Source organism: Oncorhynchus clarkii, chromosome 12 (genome assembly GCF_045791955.1).
Source record: "Oncorhynchus clarkii lewisi isolate Uvic-CL-2024 chromosome 12, UVic_Ocla_1.0, whole genome shotgun sequence".
Lineage (NCBI taxonomy): Eukaryota > Metazoa > Chordata > Actinopteri > Salmoniformes > Salmonidae > Oncorhynchus > Oncorhynchus clarkii.
In genome coordinates this window covers 53,664,855-53,689,977 of record NC_092158.1, presented here as the reverse complement: position 1 = coordinate 53,689,977, position 25,123 = coordinate 53,664,855, and the positions used below count along the sequence as shown (strand labels likewise).

General features: G+C 41.4%; 2 protein-coding genes across 7 annotated transcripts in view; both read left to right on the top strand.

Moving 5' to 3' along the window:
• The window catches only part of LOC139420806 (AF4/FMR2 family member 4-like), a 39,528-nt gene extending 24,277 nt beyond the window's left edge, over positions 1-15,251 (top strand). For all 5 annotated transcript variants that reach the window (XM_071171098.1, XM_071171095.1, XM_071171096.1 and 2 more), the window contains 15 exons: positions 33-66; positions 186-252; positions 457-555; positions 759-912; positions 1,088-1,960; positions 6,607-6,692; positions 6,784-7,036; positions 7,363-7,460; positions 7,752-7,815; positions 9,212-9,348; positions 9,769-9,840; positions 9,968-10,061; positions 10,234-10,277; positions 10,466-10,677; positions 10,950-15,251. In XM_071171098.1, the coding sequence (XP_071027199.1) occupies positions 33-66; positions 186-252; positions 457-555; positions 759-912; positions 1,088-1,960; positions 6,607-6,692; positions 6,784-7,036; positions 7,363-7,460; positions 7,752-7,815; positions 9,212-9,348; positions 9,769-9,840; positions 9,968-10,061; positions 10,234-10,277; positions 10,466-10,677; positions 10,950-11,077 (2,415 nt within the window). In that variant the 3' untranslated portion in view covers positions 11,078-15,251. The remainder of the gene's footprint in view (positions 1-32; positions 67-185; positions 253-456; positions 556-758; positions 913-1,087; positions 1,961-6,606; positions 6,693-6,783; positions 7,037-7,362; positions 7,461-7,751; positions 7,816-9,211; positions 9,349-9,768; positions 9,841-9,967; positions 10,062-10,233; positions 10,278-10,465; positions 10,678-10,949) is intronic.
• LOC139420805 (protein Shroom1-like) overlaps positions 15,210-25,123 on the top strand; it is a 52,856-nt gene continuing 42,942 nt past the window's right edge. Inside the window, exon 1 of one of the 2 annotated variants that reach the window (XM_071171092.1) lies at positions 15,210-15,399. The gene's annotated coding sequence lies outside the window, so the exon portion shown is untranslated. The remainder of the gene's footprint in view (positions 15,400-25,123) is intronic. The other variant, XM_071171093.1, reaches the window with a different exon arrangement.

The following is a 25,123-nucleotide window of genomic DNA, read 5'->3' as shown; positions in this document are numbered from 1 at the left end:
ATAAACAAAAAATATCTTGATTATCTTTTTAGGACACCCAGCACGCAAGTTTTCCTGGTGCACACAGTAAGTATTTCCCAGCACTTTACATTCAAGTCTCACACATTTTGAACCTCTGGATGCAGGTTGATTTCACCATTGTCATAATGGTAATAAATTCTCTTCTCACCCTTCCTCACTTCCAGAGAGACCAACCAAGACATCGAGCAGTCACCAGTCCAAGGCAGCGCCATGCGATGGAGATCAGGCCAAGTGAGTGTCCCTTCACCCTGTAAATCTCTTAAGAACATTATGGCTTGCTGCTTAATGATCGTGACACAGTTGACAGAGGATCCACAAACATTGAGGGACACAGGATAGGAGCCATATTGCTTAGTTCTCCCTGTAGTTGTTTGTGTGGTAATGAAGCCATATGTGTTGTTAATGTGTAACTTCCATGGCCTTGTAATGTTCCAGTAATGTTTTGCTGGAAGATGACCTGAAGCTCAGCAGTGATGAGGACAGTGATGGAGAACAGGACTCGGCCAAAAATGCCTCCAGAAACGCATCAGCAAGGTAGTGTCCTTACTGGTCTCTCAGACTGCGACTCATTGGAGTTCAAGTTCTTGATACGATTCACCCCCCTCAGAACTGGAAATAAATGCTATAAGAATAGCTAGCTATTTCCATGTGTAACTACTAACTGAGGATGCCTCCACATGAACGGCCCTGGCCTACTGTCCACTAACTTACTGCGTTTACCTGTCTCTTTCCCACAGTAACAACAGTAATAACAGCGAGGGAGCGGTGCACTCGCGGGATGACTCCAGCAGTCACAGTGGCTCAGAGAGCAGTTCAGGGTCGGACAGCGAGAGCGAGAGCAGCTCCACAGATAGCGAGGCCAATGAGCCCCCTCGCCCGGCATCACCAGAGGTAGGCCTAGTTTTCCTTTTCACCTACCATCTTCTGGACCAGTTATTACATTATTGTATTATAACCAAGGGTTGTCAGTTGTCAGTACTGTTTACCTTCTGGCACCTGACCTGATAAGGCATGCAGAATATGATGTAGTAGATCCCAGTCCCAATTTCTACACTTCTCCCCACAGCCTGAACCAGCCACAGCCAATAAATGGCAGTTGGACAACTGGTTTAAGAAAGCCAAGCAGTTCTCCCCGGCCTCCCCAGTGGACAGTAATGTACCCACCAAGTACAAGAAGGAGGGGCGGGACCAGAGCTCAGGCCGTGGCTACAGTGGACAGGGCGGGTCTAAAGACTCAGGGGCGCCTACACCTAGCAGGGACCTGAGGGCAGCACAGAAGGGCTCAGAGAGCGGCCGTGGCCGGCAGAAATCTCCCGCTCAGAGTGAGGGTGGCCCCGGCCAGCGCAGAACAGTGGGTAAAAAACAGCCGAAAAAGTCTGAGAAGCCCCCGGTGGTGGAGGAGCCAAAGGGGGGGCTGAGGGTTGAAAGTGAACCCGCTCCTGAGATCCCTCCCCATCGGCCCAAGGCCGCCACCAAGGGCTCCCGCAAACCAAACATCAAGAAGGAGCCCAAGTCCTCACCCAGACCGGCTGTGGACAAGCGAAAGAGCAAGGCGCCCACCAAGACTTCCCAGAAGTCCCGGGAGTTTGTGGACACGGACTCTTCCTCCTCAGAATCGGAGGAGAACGACAGCATTCCCTCGTCGTCTCAGACCCCCAAGTACACAGAGAGCATCAGGACTCCAGTGTGTGTGTTCTCTCCTATGGAAGAGAAGGAACTGCTCTCTCCTCTCAGCGATCCGGATGACCGCTTTCCCATCAGGCAGCAGCAGGTGCTCATGGTGAAGATCGACCTGAGCTTGCTCTCCCGCGTTCCTGGACGGCCCTACAAAGACCTGCTAGAGCCCAAAGTAGAGAGGGACTGCTCCCTGGACAGAGATAAGGACTTCCAGAAGCAGCCCTCTGAGAAGAGCTCCGGTAAGGGCAAGAGGAAACACAAGGTATGGCCTGCCACAGCACACTGCTATTCATGCCGTGTTAGGACTTTCCTATTCACATTGGTGAAAAAGATTGTTATGACAAGGTCTGTTACATTTTCAATCCAGCTGTTTTTATCTCAATATCAAATCATTTCTGGGTAACCATTAGGGTGTTTTCACATATAGTCCTCTTTAACGAGGACCAATATCTGTACTTTTAAAGTGAACTCTGGGGTAAAAAAAAAAAATTAGCAAAATAACTACGTTTTTTGTATTCACACTGCCCTTGAATTTGAAAGAGGACTCAGCGCTTTTGCCAGTTCACTATTTCACCTATTTTGTGGTCCAAGTCATTTTTGCATTCACATTGCTATGTTTAGAAAGGAACCCATATCTTTTTCCAACATTCATTCAATGCACTCTGGGTTTTTACAAAGTGCAGGACAAGCCCTTCCATCAGAATGTGTTATCGAACAGCTAGATATACCTACTTACATGTTGTGCACGGTGGGGGGCATTGTCATGCTGAAACAGGAAAGGGCCTTCCCCAAACTGTTGTGACAAAGTTGGAAGCACAGAATTGTCTAGAATGTCATTATATGCATAGGGGCAGCTACCATTCTCCTGGCATCCGCCAAACCCAGATCCGCCAAACCCAGACTGGCAGATGGTGAAGCGTGATTCATCACTCCAGAGAACGCGTTTCTTCTGCTCCAAAGTCCAATGGCGGTGAGCTTTACGCCACTCCAGCCAACGCTTGGCATTGCACATGTGTTTGGCTGCTCGGCCATGGAAACCCATTTCGTGAAGCTCCAGACTAACAGTTCTTGTGCTGACGTTGCTACCAGAGACAGTTAGGAACTCTGTACTGAGTGTTGCAACCAAGGACAGACAATTTTTACGCACTTCGGCGGTCCCGTTCTGTGAGCTTGTGTGGCCTACCACTTTGCGGCTGAGCTGTTGTTGCTCCTAGACGTTTTCACTTCGCAATAACAGCACTTACAGTTGACCTGGGCAGCCCTAGCAGGACAGAAATTTGACCAACTGACTTGTTGGAAAGGTGGCATCCTATGACGATGCCACGTTGAAAGTCACTGAGCTCTTCAGTAAGGCCATTCTACTGCCAATTTTTGTCTATGGAGATTGCACGGCTGTGGGCTTGATTTTATACACCTGTTAGCAACCGGTGTATAGCCGGATCAACTAACTTGAAGGGGTGTCCACATCATTTTGTGTGTGTATATATAGTGTAGATTGCATTTAGTAAAAGGGACATTTCGCACTTTTTCTACTTCATAGTCATCTCCAGCACCACCCTAACTAACATCAACATGAAAATGGCGCGTTTCTATGTTTTGTAGTAAAAAAAAGAGAGGAAGATTCCATTCAGTGTGCATCATGTGATTTTAACCAGTTACAGTGCCTTGCGAAAGTATTCGGCCCCCTTGAACTTTGCGACCTTTTGCCACATTTCAGGCTTCAAACATAAAGATATAAAACTGTATTTTTTTGTGAAGAATCAACAACAAGTGGGACACAATCATGAAGTGGAACGACATTTATTGGATATTTCAAACTTTTTTAACAAATCAAAAACTGAAAAATTGGGCGTGCAAAATTATTCAGCCCCTTTACTTTCAATGCAGCAAACTCTCTCCAGAAGTTCAGTGAGGATCTCTGAATGATCCAATGTTGACCTAAATGACTAATGATGATAAATACAATCCACCTGTGTGTAATCAAGTCTCCGTATAAATGCACCTGCACTGTGATAGTCTCAGAGGTCCGTTAAAAGCGCAGAGAGCATCATGAAGAACAAGGAACACACCAGGCAGGTCCGAGATACTGTTGTGAAGAAGTTTAAAGCCGGATTTGGATACAAAAAGATTTCCCAAGCTTTAAACATCCCAAGGAGCACTGTGCAAGCGATAATATTGAAATGGAAGGAGTATCAGACCACTGCAAATCTACCAAGACCTGGCCGTCCCTCTGAACTTTCAGCTCATACAAGGAGAAGACTGATCAGAGATGCAGCCAAGAGGCCCATGATCACTCTGGATGAACTGCAGAGATCTACAGCTGAGGTGGGAGACTCTGTCCATAGGACAACAATCAGTCGTATATTGCACAAATCTGGCCTTTATGGAAGAGTGGCAAGAAGAAAGCCATTTCTTAAAGATATCCATAAAAAGTGTTGTTTAAAGTTTGCCACAAGCCACCTGGGAGACACACCAAACATGTGGAAGAAGGTGCTCTGGTCAGATGAAACCAAAATTGAACTTTTTGGCAACAATGCAAAACGTTATGTTTGGCGTAAAAGCAACACAGCTGAACACACCATCCCCACTGTCAAACATGGTGGTGGCAGCATCATGGTTTGGGCCTGCTTTTCTTCAGCAGGGACAGGGAAGATGGTTAAAATTGATGGGAAGATGGATGGAGCCAAATACAGGAAGAAAACCTGATGGAGTCTGCAAAAGACCTGAGACTGGGATGGAGATTTGTCTTCCAACAAGACAATGATCCAAAACATAAAGCAAAATCTACAATGGAATGGTTCAAAAATAAACATATCCAGGTGTTAGAATGGCCAAGTTAAAGTCCAGACCTGAATCCAATCGAGAATCTGTGGAAAGAACTGAAAACTGCTGTTCACAAATGCTCTCCATCCAACCTCACTGAGCTCGAGCTGTTTTGCAAGGAGGAATGGGAAAACATTTCAGTCTCTCGATGTGCAAAACTGATAGAGACATACCCCAAGCGACTTACAGCTGTAATCGCAGCAAAAGGTGGCGCTACAATGTATTAACTTAAGGGGGCTGAATAATTTTGCACGCCCAATTTTTCAGTTTTTGATTTGTTAAAAAAGTTTGAAATATCCAATAAATGTCGTTCCACTTCATGATTGTGTCCCACTTGTTGTTGATTCTTCACAAAAAAATACAGTTTTATATATTTATGTTTGAAGCCTGAAATGTGGCAAAAGGTCGCAAAATTCAAGGGGGCTGAATACTTTTGCAAGGCACTGTATGAGTAGGAATTGCCTACTAATTGTCTATTTATTGGTTGATGATGTCATTGGAAACCATTTATGTTCCTGTATCTTTTTTACTACAAAACATAATAATGTGCCATTTTCACACATGTTGGGGTAATGCTGGAGATGATGAATATGAGGTTGAATTATTTATTTGTTATCCTTTAAAGCGGTAATATGTAACCTTTTGGGCGACCCTACCAAATTCACATACAAATGTGAGTTATAGATCTGCCATTCTCGTTTGAAAGCAAGTCTAAGTCGCAGTAGATCTTTTTCTATGTGCGGTATTTCTATGCTTTCCCTTATGTTTCGTTTTTGATTCTTTTACTTTTGGTTTTCTACACCAGCTTCGAACAGCTGAAAATCATTGGTAACAGAATAAATAGCAGACCAATAATGCAGATTAAATAATGCTTTAATTGATTCTCACCAAATTTTTCGTCTCAAAGTATTCAAATCAGATAAACTGTTTATGAAGCTCTCTTAGCCTATAGATCACATAATCTGAACATTGTACCAGTACAAAACATATTTTTGCATTTCTGTGCATCCTTGAAAATCGCTAATCTTTATCCAAAAACGCCACATTCTTTTTCTCCATGAACCTGCACATCATCTTCTCTTTTTTGTGGCTCAATGTCAGGGCTTATGGCAGGGGAAAAGGTGTTGCAGTAGTCAAGTGTGTGGTGCAGGAATAATGACAAGGGAACCTGGGGAGCTTTGTGTTCACATTGCTCTAAAAAAGGGAACCGTACTGCAGTCAAGCGAACCAAACTCAGACCACCTCTCAAGATGGTCTCCGTTTGCTTCGGCGGCTCTTTTGGGGGGGTCTGAGTTACTTTGGAGTGTTCGCACTGCACAAAAAAATTAAGCGAACCGCACTGAGTTCACAAATTAGCTGAAAGGGACCAAGTATAAATACACCCTTAGGTACCTTACTGTGATTGTTTAATTTGACCATTTTAATTGAAAATAAAAATAGTTTCTTAGCAAAGACCAATTTCTCAAGCAATAATTTTGCCAGGACTGTTTGGGAGTGGTCTGAGTGGGAAGAGGAAAACTGAAAATTAGCCTTATTGGCAGAGGTTTGGAACTCTATCTAACTAACTTACCGCATGGTGATGTCACCATGTAAGGCAAAAACCAGTCAAAATATGTATGGAAGTAATATATGGAGACTGTTTAGTGACACAAATAAGTGATTTTAAATACATGTAATAAAAATGAAATCAGGATTTTTTTAAATCTCTGATATTGGATAGATACTTCAGAACAAACTTGTAGTGAATCTGTTATTCAATGTGTTTGCATGGGCTAATAGCAGTAAGGCCAGATATAATGTTATACAAGGGATCTTACAATTCCAACTCAAATGGCAAAATTATCCTTGGTATAACCTTTTCAACCCTCCCTCCCCCGGGCTTAGACAGGGCTTAGAGTCTTATGGGTTAAGCTTGAATGTCAATACGTTTTGGCCATCTTCCTAATGTTTATGACCTAGAGAATAGAATGTGATATTTCATGTTCAGTTGATACCCAGTCAAATACCAAGGACCCCATTCCTTACAAGCCTTTCAAATGCACCCACAATAAATCATCCTTTCCCCTCCCCTGTTATTCACTTTAGAATGATGACGAGAGCACCAAGCCTGATAGCAAGAAGTCCAGACTTGAAGACAAATCCTCATCTCATCACAAGAACAGCAGCAAAGAGTGAGTGACTTTTTATTCAAACCATACCATGCTTAAATTCTGCAACCCAACATGAACATTGAATGCTAAAATTGAAAACAACCCACACCAGGTCTAAGAGGGCAATGGAGGCCAAAGTGAAGGAAGAGCCGGTGCCCTCTCCCTCCATATCAGGGTCAGGAGGGCTGCAGAGAACACCCAAGGCAGAGCACCAGAGCCGCAAGCGGACGGTCAGCCAGTCTTCCACCTCCCTGTCCAGCGGAGCCAGCAGCGGTAAGGAGGGAGGCCACAGCACCAAGAGCAGCTCCACCTCCAAACACAGGAAGGGCGAGGACAAGCAGGGCAGGAGCAGCCGGGAGGGCAAGGTATGTGGGTGTGTCAGTCTAGTCTGCCTGTCCGTCTATGTGGGCTGCACACTGTCATGCTCTACTTATGACACCATTTTATCCAAACTCGTGTGTGTACACACACACACACACACAACTAGGGTGCCCTTTACCAGCTGCACTGAGCATTATTCTGGCTCAAGTGTCACACAAAATGTCCACCGACTGCAAATACATTTGGGAAGGAAACAAATATAACATTTGTAGCTCACCACTTTCACCACGGCATGATTTGTTATTCCCATCACATTGTCACATAAAATAGCCCACGTAGGAATAGGATTATAAACGTTGTCTCTCCGCAGGAGAAATCCTCAAAGGGCTCTGATAACAAGCTTGCTGTGCCACGGCTCTCCTCGGATGGCTCAAAGTCCCTGAGATCAAAACTGCTGTTTGAGGACAGGTAAGAAGAGCCATCTCTCCACTGTGGATAACCCACTGCCAGTCAGCATGTAGAGCTGCAGGGGATAGGGTTGTCTGGGATATGGGAAATGGATGTGCCAGTGTAAAACAGAGATACCATACATTACCAGTTTAAAAGCTCAGTGGGAAGGGTCCGTCCACTTGCTGTGGCGAATAAACCTTGTGCATAGTTGTTTAGAGAGTATACTCAAACATTTGTATGTTATTTTTCTAAGTTTGGGCGTACAGGAAACGAATGCAATAACTGACTGGTGAACCTGTTCTTTTTCAGGGTTCACTCTGCGGATCACTACTTACAACAGGCCAAGAAACTGAAACACAATGCAGATGCACTGGTAAGAAACGGTTGTGTTAGCTCTAATGTGAAACCAAGAGCATGTAGGGCTGAAAATGCTCTTTGGTTGATGAAATGTAATTTCCTTATTTTACCAAGACAAATATGACTATTCACGTTCTGAATTGTTCAGTGGGTTCTTTCTCTAACTTAGCATTTATATATCGGATTTCGTAACCTAATACATCCAGTAATAAGCACCGAGCTCTGACATAGCGGTGTGGGTTTCTTGTAACAACTTTTGAAGGTTTCACAATTTGTGGTCGTCATCTTCAATGTTGTTTCTGTTGGTTGCAAAAAGCAAAATTAGCATGACACGAGCTGAGTTAAATGTGAAAGGCTTTGAAAATAAGAAGCTTGGTATAAGCTCAGTTGTCCGTTGATATTTCAGAGAGATGCTTGTTTTTGTGAGACATTTTCAAACAGGAATGTCGAATTAATATTAAAAGCTTATACTAAAATATGATGACTCAAAATCGATATCCATCTTACCTCTATAATGTTTTCTGTCCTACGAATTCGAGAAGCTGCCGAGTTAAACAGGAAAGTGCGCCTGTCAGGTAGCCAGTAGCCCAGAATCCAGCCTTGCTGACACGATGCAATTTTCCTGATTTTTGACCACTTTTTTTCCTCACCCTAATTCTGGCCATCCTACAAGGTTAAACACTCCAATAGCTTTTGAACGGATTATGATAGAGACATTGACCCATTGGTCAAAAGATGCATTTTTGTTTGGACACCCTAGAGCAGGGGCATTCAACTCTTACCCTACAAGGTCCGGACCCTGATGGTTTTTGTTCTACCTGATAAGTAATTGCACACACCTGGTGTCCAAGTCAGTCCCTGATTAGAGGGAAATAATGGAGGAGAAAAAAAGCAGTGGAACTGGCTTTGAGATCCAGAGTTGAATATGAGGGCCTAGAGTATGACAACTGTTTTTCACGAAAAGCTAGGGAATTTAGTAATTATTTTGGACACACTCTCTGGAATAGAAGAGTTTAATGGTTTTACTATTCAGTGCTTTTGCATCCTCTTTTTGGGTCCTCTGGCTACTGAAAGTGGAGCAGCTAGATGAGCTATAATTGTCCACACTTGGTATCAATAATTCACCTGGGGATTATCATCAGATACTTAAGTGTATCTCACTGTTCTTATTGGGAGACGGGAGCCTGTCTAGCCCTATTCTCAAGTATCCAGGGAAACCATCAAATATTTGTATTAGAAATCTACATAATACTCATGACATTTTAAGTCTGCCATGTTTATTACAACGTTGCTTTCACGACAAGCATTGGTCATGAAGCGTTCCCCTTGCTACTAACTGTCTACTCGATTAGTGAGAGGGAATCAGTTGCATAAGAGCCGGTTTCCCTAATGTGTGTTGCTGCTGTGTGCAGATGGACCGGTTTGAGAAGGCTGTGTACTACCTGGATGCTGTGGTGTCCTTTATTGAGTGCGGAAACGCACTGGAGAAGAGTGCTCAGGAGGCTAAGTCCCCCTTCCCCATGTATGCCGAGACCGTGGAGCTCATCAAGTAAGAACAAATGGCTGTATTTCTCAACAACTTCTTTACGCCATGTTTTAACATATTTTCAACATGATATCGCTGACAGATATGGCAGCTCTGCTTCTAGCTCCAAAGCAACTTTCCATTATTTTGTTTTACAAGCATTCTGCTACATCTGCAAGAACATCTGCTAAATATGTGTATGTGACCAATACAATTTGATATCAAGTAGAAATTATCTTCACAGTAGCAATTACCTTTTCATAAAGACACAATGTACCCAAAATTGTACAAATGGACAAATAATTAACTGAATTGACAGTATACCATAATATTATGAAACCTCTTAAGAGTGCTAGTGTGGCATTGCCAGACAGACCTACTGAGAACCAGTCATTAGTCTCTCACTCTCTTTCTCTCTTGTCTCCGTCTGTGTGTATGTCTTAGGTACACTATGAAGTTAAAGAGCTACATGGCCCCAGACGCTACGTCAGCAGATAAACGGTTAGCCGTGTTGTGGTAGGTGTCCTGACTCATCACTCAATAGATTCCATTTAGAGCGTGTATGGACATTAGTGTCATTGTGCTACTGCTCGTTGAGTCACTCTGCTAAAGTTCATTCATCCCTCCCTCCCTCCCACTCCAGCCTGCGATGCCAGTCCCTCCTCTACCTGCGACTGTTCAAGCTGAGGAAGGAGAGTGCACTGAAATACTCTAAAACACTCACGGAGCACCTGAAGGTAATTTATTATCCTTGGTACAAGTTGTGATATTTTTGCTTAAGTGTGCATTGCTTTAATTTATTGTTGTATGGATCAGAAGAATGACAGACATTCATGTTGCATTGCTTATGTTTATTTGTTTATATCAAATTGCTCGTGTTTATTCTGCATTTCAATTTGTGTTTTTCAGAATTCCTTGAGTAACACCCAAGCGCCCTCTCCTGGAATGGGAAAGTAAGACATTTTCGTTGTTGTATGCTGTCTTGAGACCAACAGTCTTCTTAAATGTATTTCACTTGTGAGGAAGTGAGAGTCATCAATTAATGGTCCAGACGTAATGCTGAATCATGGTGGAAAAATCCCATTTTGAGCGGTTGTGATTCTCCTCTTACCATCCATCTGCATCTACCTTTGTCTTTCAGTAAAGCGGCTGGCATGCCCTCTCCAGTCTCTCCCAAGCTGTCCCCAGGTAGTGCCGGTAGCTACTCGTCAGGCACATCCAGCGGCAGCTCCTCGGTCACCATTCCCCAACGCATCCACCAGATGGCTGCCAGCTACGTCCAGGTCACCTCCAACTTCCTCTATGCCACTGAGGTGTGGGACCAAGCAGAGCAGCTGGCAAAAGAGCAGAAAGGTACCTGACTCACTCCCTCTTATCAGCTTCATCAGCACAAGAAGAAACTAGACTCCTATATAGCATGCATATGGCAGTGTTAGCCCAACTTCCAAGGTATCAATATCCTATCTAGTGCTTGTTTTAAGACATTAGATAAAATAATTGAATACTACTATTAGATTGAAACTAACTCTGTAAGTGTTGAACTGGCAAGCCATTCCTAGGCAAGAGGTCTCTGACTGTTAAGTGTTTACCTTGCTTACCCTGGCTGTGACCTGTCTATTTTGCAGAGTTCTTCACGGAACTGGACAAGGTGATGGGCCCTCTGATCTTCAACACCAGCAGCATGACTGAACTGGTGCGCTTCACACGGCAGGGCCTACACTGGTTGCGGCTGGACGCTAAGCTCATTCCCTGAAGGATGCTATAACCCCCCCAATCCCCACTGCCCCTCCATGCACACATGAACTATAACACTGTGTCCATTTTCTACACCAGCTTGCCAAAAACACTGAGCGATATTGAGCATCTTAGATCTACGACTATCCCAGGATGGGGGGGGAGGATTAAGCTATCTGTACATACTAGCAAATCTACTATTAGTGGTCTTTGTCATATCTTTGGGTTTTGCAAAAGAAAGTCATTGTTCTATTTGGCACAACGCTTTTGCAGAATTATTTTAGATGAAATACACAATTATATAGGCTATAAGCACATTATTCACATTTGGCTTTTATTTATATATAGATTTTTTTTTTTTTTTTTTTTACCAAAGTACTTCCTTCAAACCAAAGGTGCTTTAAAACTAAGGTTTGTCTCTTATCTTTTTTTGTGCCTTGCATCTGATCTACAGGAAACTAGAATATACCATGTGTTGAAATGCAGATCCAGCAAAGTTGGTGGGGATTTAAATGGTTTGATCAAATCAAATGTTTCAAATCAAATTTGGAGACATTTTAAAGAGTTATTTCAGGCTTCCAAATGTAACTTTTTTGGAATTGTACTGGATGCTAGCTGTGATCAGTGGGTTGAAGACAGTCTTGATGGTGTGTGAAGTGACCGAGAGCTTGGTTTGCCTGACAGATATCACTGACGCATGCACGCATTACTCTTAACAGTTGCCATTTGAAGGGGATGTAGCGCACAGATGACCACATTTGGCGTTCGCCTGTGATACACCATTCAATTGATTTTGTTTAAGTTACTTTCATCGCTCTGAAGAACCATTTCCTATTTGTCAATGAGTTCTTCTTCCTATGAAATCTAGTTTGACTGTAGTGGAAAGGTTTTTTGTTGTTGATGAATTGCCCAGAGAGATCATTAATTTCTCAACAAGGTGTTATTGTTCTATTTGATTCCTTATAGGTTTGTACCGGAAAGGGTTGCTGTATTTTTCTAAGGCGCAGCAGGGTGTGTGGTTGGTATTGCAAATGTTATCCTTGAAACACAATGTAATTATTTGTATAGTTTCTTCAAAAATTGCCTGGCAAAAGCAGATACTCACTGCAAGGAAGGACATGAATGCACTTGCATTTTAAGACTACAATTCTTTTTATAGGTTATATAGCATACACATTGGTGGTGCTTATTAGCCATACATAGATCGACTTGTAAGTTCATGAGTGTTATATTCCAATCACAAAGTACATGGCCAATATATATTTTATTTATGTACCAAGCAGTTACTCTGTTCAAAGTTGTTCACTTTCAGATTGTTAGGCTTGAAATGCCAAGTATTTGTATTGAATATGAAACTGTCATACTTAATTTAATGTTTAAAAGTTGTTCCTGGGTTCTCTACATAGCGTAATAGTCATTTGTGTATTACAAAATATAGAAATGTAATCTATGGTCTATATTTATGGTACAGGTTAGATTGAGCTACTATAGTGGTAAACTGCCCTAATATTTATGTTATTTTGTATTGTCATTAGTTTTGCAACAAGGCAACAGAAAAGTGAACTTGATGCATAAGTGGTATTGTATGATGAAGGGTTTTTTCCTATTAGCCCATGTATAATATACACATGCTGGAAACACTAGTACCTTTTTCTCATTGGCACCCTGGTCTTTAATTTTGGGGAAACTGTTATTTCTTCTTGCACTCAGAGTAATGGAAGATGTTTTATCTATGCAGGATTTTTTAAGTAAAATCTTTGTAAATCCTTTTTTTGGCTTTTAGTTTGAAATCAGGAATTTCCACTTTTTAATTGTTGGCCAAAACCTATTTTGTTTGACACAAATGTCCAATGCTTTTAGCTTATGCCTCATGCTTGTCCACTGATTTACTGGTATACATCTGCTTTTGTAACCAAACATGGATGGCTTAAGCCATTTTATACCTTAAGCTGGAGGCCACTTTTCTCAGATAGTTCTCTGGGTGTGTGTGTTCATGTAGCCATGTCTTCATACACTGGTAAACTTTTAAGTACAGCTGCAAGGCTTGTGTTCCATCCTATTCAGATGTACAAAAGATGAGGATAATTTTAACATATCTCAAGGCTTTCACTCATATGTATTTGTTTTTTCTGCCACTTTAGCTTGTCAACCATTTTTTTTTTCTTTGTTTGGCTTTTACTGAATATTATTTTGTGTTTGGAAGATATTGTGTGGGTTGTTTTATACCATATTTCAATGTAAGTATAGTTAGTTATAACTTGAATAAATCCAGGGTAAAATGAAATGTTCTGACCTTCAATAGAAAGACTTAACACTTGCATGTCTCTATTTAAATACAAATATGTATAAATTGTATATAAAATATTTCTTTTAGGGTAAATTTCTACTACAGTTTAACATTTGTATTGAAATTAAGTTGTAAATACATTTTGAGATTATATGCACATTTTCTGAGCTTTTTTCTTCAAAAAATGTTAGATGACACTTGAGTCTCTGAACACTGTATATCAATATGTTAATTAATCATTTTTGTTACTGTATTGTATGCCTTGTCTCCTGCTTCACCAATGTCTGTCATTGTCATAAGCATTATCATCATTGATGTCTTTAGATCAAGTGCTAATATTGTCTTTTCTGTATTTGATATGGAGACATTTAAATCCATGCAATGTATATTGCTGATCAGATTGAATGGATGGATGTTGGTGTGAGATGTACAGTTGATCATAAGAAAACCATCTCAGTTTCTACTTCACGTGAGAAAGCTCTAGCCCTTTTGAAATTGATCCGAGATGTCTTTTGAGATATGTCTATGTCAAGCAGTTGTAGAAGTTTATACAGTATGTTGTACTTATTTTTAACTGTCTCATCAGCATACAAAGTACAGTAGATTTAATTGGGTTAGTTTTAAACTATTGATAACAGATGTATTATGGATGCAATATTAAGTAAAGGTACTCTTATGAGTTTGTTATTCAAACTTGGAATAACATGTCATTTTAAAATCTCTTGTGAAGTATTACTTGTTACTAATGGGATTTCTGAGTCTGTCCTGAATATAATTTGTATTTTACTGTATTGAGAATAAAATATATATGGTTATGTTTAATTTACCTGTGGTTTCCAATACATTGTACCATTATGTCAATACACTTGGATGTAGATGTATTTAAGAATGTGATTTTGGTTGATTGTAGAAACCTCATTCATTGAACACAACACATTTTAAGACCGAGCCCTTAAATGGCTGCTGGCTTCTCTTAAGAAACCCCTTGGAATCCCCCCCCCCCCCCCCCCCCCCCCTTTAATGCTAGTCATACTGGCTCTTGTACCTGTTGTTCCAAGGCCTGAATTGCCACCCTGTGGACATGAATTGTAATGTCACTACATTGACTGTGTTTACCTTGGAACCTGTCTTGGAAACATTTTAAAATGCCAGGTGGGGCTTTCTGATCTGCCTGACAAAGTCCCCTGGTCATCTGAGGGGAAGTATCCCAAAACCGATCAACAGTAAAAAAGAGCTGTGTTCTGGAGTGACCATGCATCTGCATGGTTACTTTCTCTGTAAGTGGTTTAACAACATTGTTGGGTCCTTGGCAATAGAGCGTGTGCTTAACGATGCTAGGCCGTGCATTACTGAAACAAAGTAGTTTGTATAGCTCTAGTATGCAAAGGCTCTTAAAAATGATTAGCTACTTTCAACCCACATTGCACTTCTTGGGGAACATTAACCCTTTTGTGCCAAGGGAATAGACACTGATGTTCAGATTATATGCACACTAACTTCTAAAGGGCTTCCCTATTAAATAAAGGTAATGTCTTACAATTAAAGACAAGAACAGACTGTAGTTGGCCTTTATGGTGTGTAAGAAACTTTGTTGCTTATTGTACAAACATTCCACAGGCATTTCTTAACCTGTCTGATGACCTTCAGCTTGTATAACCTAGTTATATGGGTTGGAGATGAATAACATTTAAACTCACCTTTATGTTTGAATAAATCATTTGAAATGTGATAGGAGTTCAAATCCAAGTCATCCTTAATGACTTGCAATCAATTTCTAAGCGGAATATTTCATACAATGGCTAGTACTCGGAAAGCCCCGCCCACTCATCTGCCCATTGGTTGGGCTGGAATGCTATGCAATTCTATTACCTTTCAAGCTTTTCTTTCCTGTGTGGCCAAGGTAGCCATACGGGAAGCGTATTAGCTGTGTTCATTCTCAAATACCATTTGTTTCATATTTTCAATCAGGTGAAAGTTTTTATTCAGTTCGAGTAAAAAATAACATTCATCTCACCTGAGCGACACAAGGATTCGCAGATACGTCGAGCACCCAGGTATGTTTATTATTATGAAGTTTAGCAGGTGTATCGGTATCGTACTCTCCACCAACCTGTTACAGTTTCGGTCCTCCTGGCCAGGAATAGTTTTGCTATTTAGGATACTGACTATAAAGCTGTAGGGGAGAGTGGGGTAAATTGAGCCAAAGGGTTCAATTCAGCCACCATTGTTTCTAGGAAACCATACGCAACATTAATCATTAGACCAAATATTTAAGAAGAGGTCATAATTTCAAGAAGTCTGTGATGGAAAAAACCACATGGAGAAAACAAGTTGGGTTCAAAAAACAAATTTTCACCAAGTCAAATTAATATATTGTGTTAGAGGTTTCATGATGCTTATATCTAAACCGAAGTAGATCATTTTAAATGTGCAATATGCAGAAATCACTCTGCCATTTCCTGGTTGCAAAAATTTGAATAGTTCGCCTAATTTCAGTTTGTGGGGAAACAAGCATAGTGTAGAGAATCGTTGTACCATTTAAACCGCTGTGAAATATATTTTCAATAACCAATTATATTGCATTTTCAGCTGTTTGAAGCTGGTGTAGAAAACCAAAAAGGACAGAAAATTCAACTTAATTATGGAAGGCATAGAAATATTGCACATAGATCATATCTACCGCTTCTTAGACTTGCTTTCATTGAAAAGGACAGATCTGTAACTAACATTTCTATGTGAATTCGGTATGGCTGCCCCAAAAAATATAGATTGCAGCTATTAGATTGTTCTATAAATCGGTTGGGGTCTCTAAGCTTCATTATGAGGTCCTAAACCTAGCATAAGTGTGTCCTTATCGTCAAAATGTTTGTCCTGAGCAAGTTGAGCCAATGGCCATGGGGTAAGCCCATGGCAAGTTTAGCAAATGTAAGTGTTTTCTTCCCAGGAATAATTCAAGGCATTATCATTGGAATATGAGTTAACAACAGGTCTTGGCCTATGTTTCAATTATTTATTTTTAAGTACAAAGTGTTTGTTAGGTGTTAAGCCTGTGTTGAATTGTGCTTAAAAGACAAAAAAGCAATTGTGATTGTGTTGAATTGTGTTTGAGAAGTAAAGATAGACATGGTTTAAAAAAATAAGTGGTAATATTTTATTCAGTACAGAAATGTGTAGGTTAACTTACCCTGTCCCATTGGCTCAACTTAACCAATAAGTTCTGCCAAGAAAATACTTTTTTTGGGACAAGCTATGTTTTAAAAAGTATAATATTTACATTAATTCAGAATATTTCCAGGGATACACAACATCCTGAAATATATGTAGATTTAGCATCTTTGTTAGAAATAATACAATATTTCCCTTGACGAAGTGATGCTTAATGTAAAGAGACCCTATCGTTTGATAATAATTATCAAAATTGCACTTTTATTGTATCATTGTTTTCAAAATGCTTTATTTACTGAAAATATTTCCCAAACTGTATCTACATAAGTATAATGAAGCATTTTTGCTGTTGTGATGTTTATTAAATGGTAAAATGACATAACTACATAGTAATTGTAACCATCCAAGTACAATGTTTTGCTTTACACCTAGGCAGATGTCTTAAAAGTATTTTCAGATCTGCTAATGGGACTGAGATTATAGTCTAATTGATCATGCTTAGGAAGTTGAGATTGATAATTGATTTAGCAAAGGAATTTCTCAAGAGGCGTATTTGTAAACCATCCCTAAGCAATATATTGATCTCCTCCACTATACCATTTAATAATTCTATGTATTATTAGTTTATAATATATTTGTATTTTCATGAGGTTATAACTAATATAATTGAACTATAGTGTAGACTAGTTCTGTAATGATGGGCCAGTCTATCAACATATCATGTCTCAAATTGAGGGAATGCTGTCACTTTAGATCTGGTTGAATAATGCAAGGAGGGCCTTTTAGGCTAATGACTTTTGTATGTTTAATTTAAAGTGGGAGCAAAAATGACACCCATTGTTCTGTGTTGTTTTGGGGGAAACCAGACACTGGGGTTTTGTCCTGATGCTGAAACTAAATCACTCATGCGTGGTGAACACTGCCTCTCTGTGTCCTGTCCGGTCTGGCACGCTCAGCAGTGGTCAGGACACAACTCTGCACCCACAGGTCTGCCAGGGAATGCGTTTGGATACACACTTGCATGCAACACACACACTCATAGGCGAAACACATGCAGCATACTTCTCGTCCCCCACGCTATCTCTGGCACTTATTTTCTGTCGCATTCTCCCTCACCCTGACATTGTCCGTCTCACCAGTACATACCTACATTATGCAGCAGCTCATCTTTCAAGTACAGTATTCTGTACTGTTGTGTATGCCTATCATCTGAAAAGGCTGATCACCCTGGGTCAGTCAATCAGTATTATGTCACAGTTGACTACATCTCCTGGAAGTACCTGAGAATTTCCAACTTGTTGTACTTCCCAGACTCAGTATGATGTGTTTTGTATTAGGATTCATTAGGGATGTGCATCTTTCCTTTTCAAATTAAATAACATTTTCTTTGTTACATATGCCAAATACAACCTTATTGTGAAGTGCTTACAAGCCCTTAACCAACAATGCAGTTTTTAAAAAGTAAATAAGAAAAATGTGCTACATAAACTAACGGAAAAGGGTTAGTTGAGGTAATTGAGGTAATATGTACATGTAGGTAGGGGTAAAGTGGCTATGCATAGATAATAAACAGAGTGCAGAGTCCGGGTAGCCATTTGATTAACTGTTCAGCAGTCTTATGGCTTTAGGGTAGAAGCTGTTAAGGAGCCTTCTGGTGCCAGACTTGCCGCTCCTGTACCACTTGCGGCTTTACCCACTATCCTCTGTAGTGCCTTGTGGTCGAATGTCGAGCAATTGCCATACCAAACGATGATGCAACCAGTCAGGATGCTCTTGATGATGCATCAGTAGAAGTTTTTGAGGACCTGATGTCCCATGCCAAATCTTTTCAGCCTCCTGAGCGGGAATAGGTGTTGTCGTGCCCTCTTCACAATAGTGCTGGTGTGTTTGGACCATGATATACCCTTAGTGATGTGGACACCAAGGAACCTGGAAGCTCTCAACCCGCTCTCAAGACGATTCGATACGTACCTAGATACATGGGCTCCCTCTAACGTTTGTTGCATAAACACATTCATTTTCCATTCTAAATTCAAATCTGCTCCTGATGGAGCTCATGAGCTGGGTCTGTCTGAGCTGACTTCTCTCTCTGTGTGATTGTGTGTGTGAGTGATGTACATGTCAGTGATGTATGTAGGCACCTACCCTGAGCCATAAGGAAAACTGGGCATCCCCCACTCTCAGCTAAGGGGCCAATGTTTGCATTTTGTCCCCCCACCTTTGATCTGAATTCACCATCATAGTGTTTGAGCTATTCATGTATCAATATATATATATATTATTTTTTTAAATTGGCTATGACATGGCCAATGAATATATAGCACAACTTTGTATTTCACCCCATCAAAAAAAATCTAATGGTTTAGACCGTTTGTACATTTTTACAGAGAACTTTTCTATCCTTGTTATGAAATTGTAAACTTACCCTGTATATCTACAAATGACCATCTACACTGATTGTTTAAAGCAAAACTACCAATACTATTGCTTATGGTGAACCTGAATATTCAAAATAAAATTGAATGTAGCCTAAGCCCCTGATCAGCAGATAGGATATAGCCAGATGTTTCGTTTCTCAGGCGGTAGCTTAGGCTACTTTATTCCGGTAAAACACCATTTTCAACAGCACATTTGATAACAATAACCTAACGATTTACATTGGTTGTCACTCACCCAATAAAGCCCAACATTAGGCAAGCCATTTTACAAACATTTGACTGCTGAAGGTGACATGCGGCCTAACTCTCATTGGTCAGCATGCAAAGCAGGGCACAGTGCGCAGTTTGAGTAGGCTACTGATATTGCCTGGGTTGTTTAGCTAACTAGCTAAATCTCCATAAATGTTTAATGCTTTTCGACCTGTCCCCAAATTAATATAATTGGTTCTGAGTTTGTTTTGATATTTTAACCTGCGTGTCGTGATCGCGTTTGCTGTGGGGGGACAAAATAAATGTATGCACGATGGTGCACGGGCAAGGGCGCTGTACTGCAGCGCCAGCTGTGCCACCAGAGACTCTGGGTTCGCGCCCCAGGCTCTGTCGTAACCGGCCACGACCGGGAGGTCCGTGGGGTGAGGCACAATTTTGCCTAGCGTCGTCCGGGTTAGGGAGGGTTTGGCCGGTAGGGATATCCTTGTCTCATCGCGCACCAGCGACTCCTGTGGCGGGCCGAGCGCAGTGCGCACTATCCAAGGTTGCCAGGTGCACGGTGTTTCCTCCGACACATTGGTGCGGCTGGCTTCCGGGTTGGATGCACGCTGTGTTAAGAAGCAGTGCCGCTTGGTTGGGTTGTGTATCGGAGGACGTATGACTTTCAACCTTCGACAAGATAGTAGCTACTAACAATTGGATACCACGAAATTGGGGAGAAAAAAAAGGGCTAAAATTCTAAAAAAGAGAGAATTAATGAGCGAGCTAGGACAGATGTAGTTAATATAACTATTTGTTTAGCACTTTTGAAATGTACAGCGACAGAATTCAGAACATAGGCCGTTCTTACAGTGTTCTACCTCTAAAACCAACTCAGAACCATAGGCTAAATAAAGGGGGCATATATCAGACAATGAAAGCTCTTGCAATATTCAATGATTACATTTATCTAAAACAGGTTATAGGCGACGTGTGCACCACCAAGTCAGAACAGTAGGTGAAATTAAGAGGGGTAAATAGACCAAATTATTAGCGGGAGGCATATGGGCTACTAACATCTTATTACACAACATACACATATGTATATTGTAGCTAAGAAAGTAATACTATCTCCCTGGCATATTACATCCTTTATGCGGCAGCATACATAACATTTTTGGACTCTTGTTGTGCTGTGCTCACTTGAACAGGTGGTCCTTCGTGGGCAAATTTTGTCATTAAAGTCTGGCATTCTCTGGATTGATGGTGCTTTCAAAACAATTGGGACTTCGGAAAAAAACATGGTCGAGTCATGATGACGTTGCACAAATCATGCTTATTTGACAGCATGGCCAATGTTGAATTTTTATCATTTTAAACTTGGAAAATAGCCCCTTAATCTGAGATTTGGGACCACACAGGCACTCCACTGAATAGCAAGCTAGTGATTACTTTTCAATGCTTCCAGTTAGCCACTGTCACTGATTCTTTCCAAACCGTTGCTTGTGGAATTTGCAATTTCCAAATGATTGTGTAATGTTTATGTCCAATGGTCGATGAGCACCGATATGTTTATCTATAATTTATCATAATTATTTATCTTCAAATGACAAGGATTAAAAATGATTGGCCAATAGATTTTCAACTTGATTCATGATGATGACTCCTAGCAAAGATTTTGCAAAATATGTTGACATGTTCAGTTCAATGAAAGCTACTGCACATATAACGTGATTTGACATAATTTTATCTGTGGCCAATGACCTTAAGCCTTCATGGATGGGCCCTTCTAATGTAACTCAATGGCAGCACCGAAGGGGCTTGCATTTTCTAGCTCTACCCTTGGCGGTGACGTAGTGTCCCTATGAGTGACAGAACATTGAGCCAATCACGGCGCAACACTCCATATTGTCTGCTGGCTTGCCCCACCACCACAGAAAGCACTGAGCTAGGCTGAAACACCTGCGTTTTGGTGCTGCCTTACTCAAGAAAACAAAAAAGAGACCATGTTTGTATGCAGCTTTATTAACTCATGTGTATATATATGTTTTCTTTATAGTTTGCACACTGATATGTGACAGGTGTTAATGCATAAATAACATGCAAAACAGGCAAGCCCATAAGTGTTTTGATTTATTATTTTGTGTGTCCCAATCTTCATATTACTTTCACTTTGGTCTTCCAACAACATACTGGAGGAAATAGTTGCTCTAACTGCTTTGTGAATAGGCTATTTCCCCAATCCCCTAATCTGCATCGGATGTGCTCATAAATATGCTGCTACTCACAAAATGTTTCAGACATATCAAGTTATGATGTTTTGTGCATTTCATCAAATGTGTGACTCTCCTGTGTTTGGTCCGGACTGTCTTCTTATCTGCAGCGAACCGCACCAAGGTACAAATTGAATCGGGCCGAAACCACCCTTTCTGAGCAAACCACAGTGTGTTGTTTAGTGCGGATAGTGTTCACACCAGTCCAAGCAAACCGAACTAAGGGAGTAAACGCACCAGAGTTTGGAAAAACCGCACCAAACCAATTTGGTGTGAAAACCCCCCTAAACCATCCTACTGCTGCCAAATCCACTACACGATTTGATGCCAAACCAGTAAGTCATGGCAAATGCCACGGCAAATGCCACAACAAAAGTCACTAAACCAACATAATTAGATGCACAAACACTGAGCGTCGCCTGGAGTACTTTTCCACTGTTGAACAGGGACCAGCCTCCATGTCAAATAGATCAGCTATTGTTCAGCAGGCCATAACAGCAGAGGCACGATTCATTTCAGTGCAGCAAGAGTTCGTATTTCATCATCCGGCATCAGTTTACCTAAAACACCCATGGCTCTACTCAAATTGTTTAACCTTCCCTAACCCTTCCCATTGTCCCTCTGTGAAAGAGTTAATGAAGTCACCGACACACATCTGTCATTGCTATCCTCTCCTATTAACTCATGACAGGGTGCAGTGTGCAATCAGAATGACAGGAAAACAGACAATAAACAGATACATTAACAGTGGGTATGTCTGGACACTGTAATTTGATTATCCAGGCTGTGGTGCATGTGAGTTACAGTTCGAGAGAGCAAAGATCAGCTATTGGCAATAGAGAGGAATGTAGATGGCCGTTAATCCTGCCCCATGTATAATGGACCGGGGTCAAGGGCTTTTATGACACGGTTGACACAATATTGATGTACTCATGGTATCACCTGACTGACATAAGGAGGAACACAGAAGATAAGACAGTTTCAATAGTCCATTGGCAGAATTGTTTATGACAGTTGTTAAGAGTGCTCCACTAGCACTCTAGAATTGGAAGTAGGATTTTTACTCATTTACATTTTAGTCATTTAGCAGACGCTGTTATCAATACCTCATGTCTCATTCACAGTCAGTCGATTAGTGATGAACTCCTAAAATGATAGGTGAATAAATGTATTTGTAACTGATATCCAGAGTGGTCTTGTGTGTGGAGGCTTGATATCCAGAATCCTCTCACTTTCATGACCCATCACTGCAGGAACATGACAGACCCTAACAGTAGCTCCTGCTGATTGGCTTTGACAAGGTGCAGCGTGGGGGATCCCTCCAGAGTGCCGTGTTGAGTGTATCTCCCTGAGAGAGATTGGGACTGACAGAGGCCCACTGGGGGTGACCAGAATGTCTGGCATTCCATACACACTTGGCTGTGCGCACTAAGGCTTACTCCTGGGAGACAGGAGAAAGTACCACCACCTACAGTTCTCAGGCAGCACTGTGCTGCTCAAAAGGGTCAGTGTCTCATTGAAGAACCCTCCCCCCCTTTCTCTTCTCTCCTTTCCCCACCTTTAAGTTCCTCTTTGCAGTTGCAGTAGAGCCCAGGCCCTCATCCGGAGGAAAATCATTGTATCTAGACCTGGCAAACAGTCAGTGGCTGTGAGTTATTGTCTGATCCCTTTTGTGAGAGAAATAAAAAGGGTTCTTGTGGAATAGATCTAGATGGAGAAAACAAAAGTCATCAGTGGTCAATACGAGACCTGGGGTGATGGACATGGGTCTATTTAGCGTATTGTGTACCCTAAGGAATCTCCATGTGATCTGCATGGTCAAGCTTCTTGTGTCACGTGTGTCCACAGTGAAGGTCCGTACCTCATTTCACTGCTATGCAGCCCTCCTAGGACCTTGCTAATGGAGCCTGTAAAGCCTTCAACTGCCTCACTAACAGGTTCTGCTCTTTGCCCACAACTAAACCAACTGAAATGGTCCGGACTTTGTTGATATTTTTTTACTACAAAGCCCATGTCTCAAACATTGTAATGTATTGAGAGGGCCGTTGGGTGTGAGCCAGTGTACTTCCCTACATGCTGGCAGTGAGGCCGCCAGGGGGAAGGTAAGTTTTCATAGGCTGTGATGAAAAGGCGTCCCTGAAGGCCTGTCACCAGGACTGAGGCTGAAATAATATGGTTGTCATATTAGCTCATATAAGAGGCCTATTCTCTCTTCCCCTATTTTTTTCGAAACTCATCACATTCTTCTCATCTGTTTTTCTCGCCTCTTGGGCTTTCTTTCATTCATTCCAGGATACAAAGTTCAGGCAGTGTTGCACTGTGGCAATGCTACAGGGTGAAGTTTAATCTCTGTGTGTTTTGTTTCCTAGCCTTCTCCCTCTAATTGGCTCCACTCTGTATGAAGGAAATTGCTCTAATAGTTGGCCTTTGTGATCAGCCAAAATTAGCCACGCAAGGAGGCTGCACACAATGGAGATTACAAATCACTTGACTCCTCAGAATGGTTATTACGTTTATGTATTTTTTAAAGCAGCCATTGTGTGGCTTGCAAGAGTTTAATTTAATCATGTGATGGTTTTACAATGGGAATCAATTGAGAATTTAGGACTATGGCTGGAGGTGGAACTATAATTAAAGGGACAGCGTTTACATTCTTTCAGGCCTCTGATTGCTTTATCGCTATGGAATAAGTACTGTTGAAACAGCAGCCAACTGAGAGCCTAAGAATCCCTGTTTATAGACCTGGTCACAGCCCCGTGACGAGTCGCTGACATTAGCAGGAATTCTGCTTCTCATCAGGAAGCAGACTGACAATGTAAAAACAGCCTATCAATATGTTTAGCAGTAGGGTTCATTGAAGTCGACCCCATTTTGTCATCCGTTAGTGATCCGTTATCAGAGGAGTTTCAGCCATAATTGGGTCAGGGGGAAGTACTTTTGAACGGTCCTCTTTTTTTCCTGGTTGCTGCCATGTTTTGCAAGTCAAATCTGATGCAACGCTAGGCAAATTATGCTGACCTGCCGCTGTGAACAGGCCAGTGTGACAGGTTGCCTTATTGTGCATTCATGTTCAAAAGCGTTATTCATTCATACATTTAAAGGAGAGATTCCGTATCCTCTGGCCCAGTTAAGCAACATATCGGTAATGTCCCATTTTTATCTTGACAAATTTTTCTGTTTTGACTGGACATTACTTCAGCAGCATGTATCCATGCATGTCCCTCTGTATTTTTTCATTGACTTTGAACATGCTACCTAAGCATTGTCCCACACCACACACAGAGTACATGAGGGAACGTGTTTGGTTGCTCAGATAAGGAGGGAACGCAGTCAGCAAATGTTGATGATCATTCAAAAATGATTCATAGCCCTCTGTCGGGAACTATGGACTAGAGGTCGACCGATTAATTAGGGCCGATTTGAAGTTTTCATAACAATCGGAAATCTGTATTTTTGTGCACCGATTTTGCCGATTTTTATTTAACTAGGCAAGTCAGTTAAGAACACATTCTTATTTTCAATGACGGCCTAGGAACGGGGGGTTAACTGCCTCGTTCAGGGGCAGAACGACAGATTTTCACCTTTCAGCTCGGGGAACCAATCTTGCAGCCTTACAGTGAACTAGTCCAACGCTATAACCACCTGCCTCTCGTTGCACTCCACAAGGAGACTGCCTGTTACGCAAATGCAGTAGAAGCCAAGGTAAGTTGCTA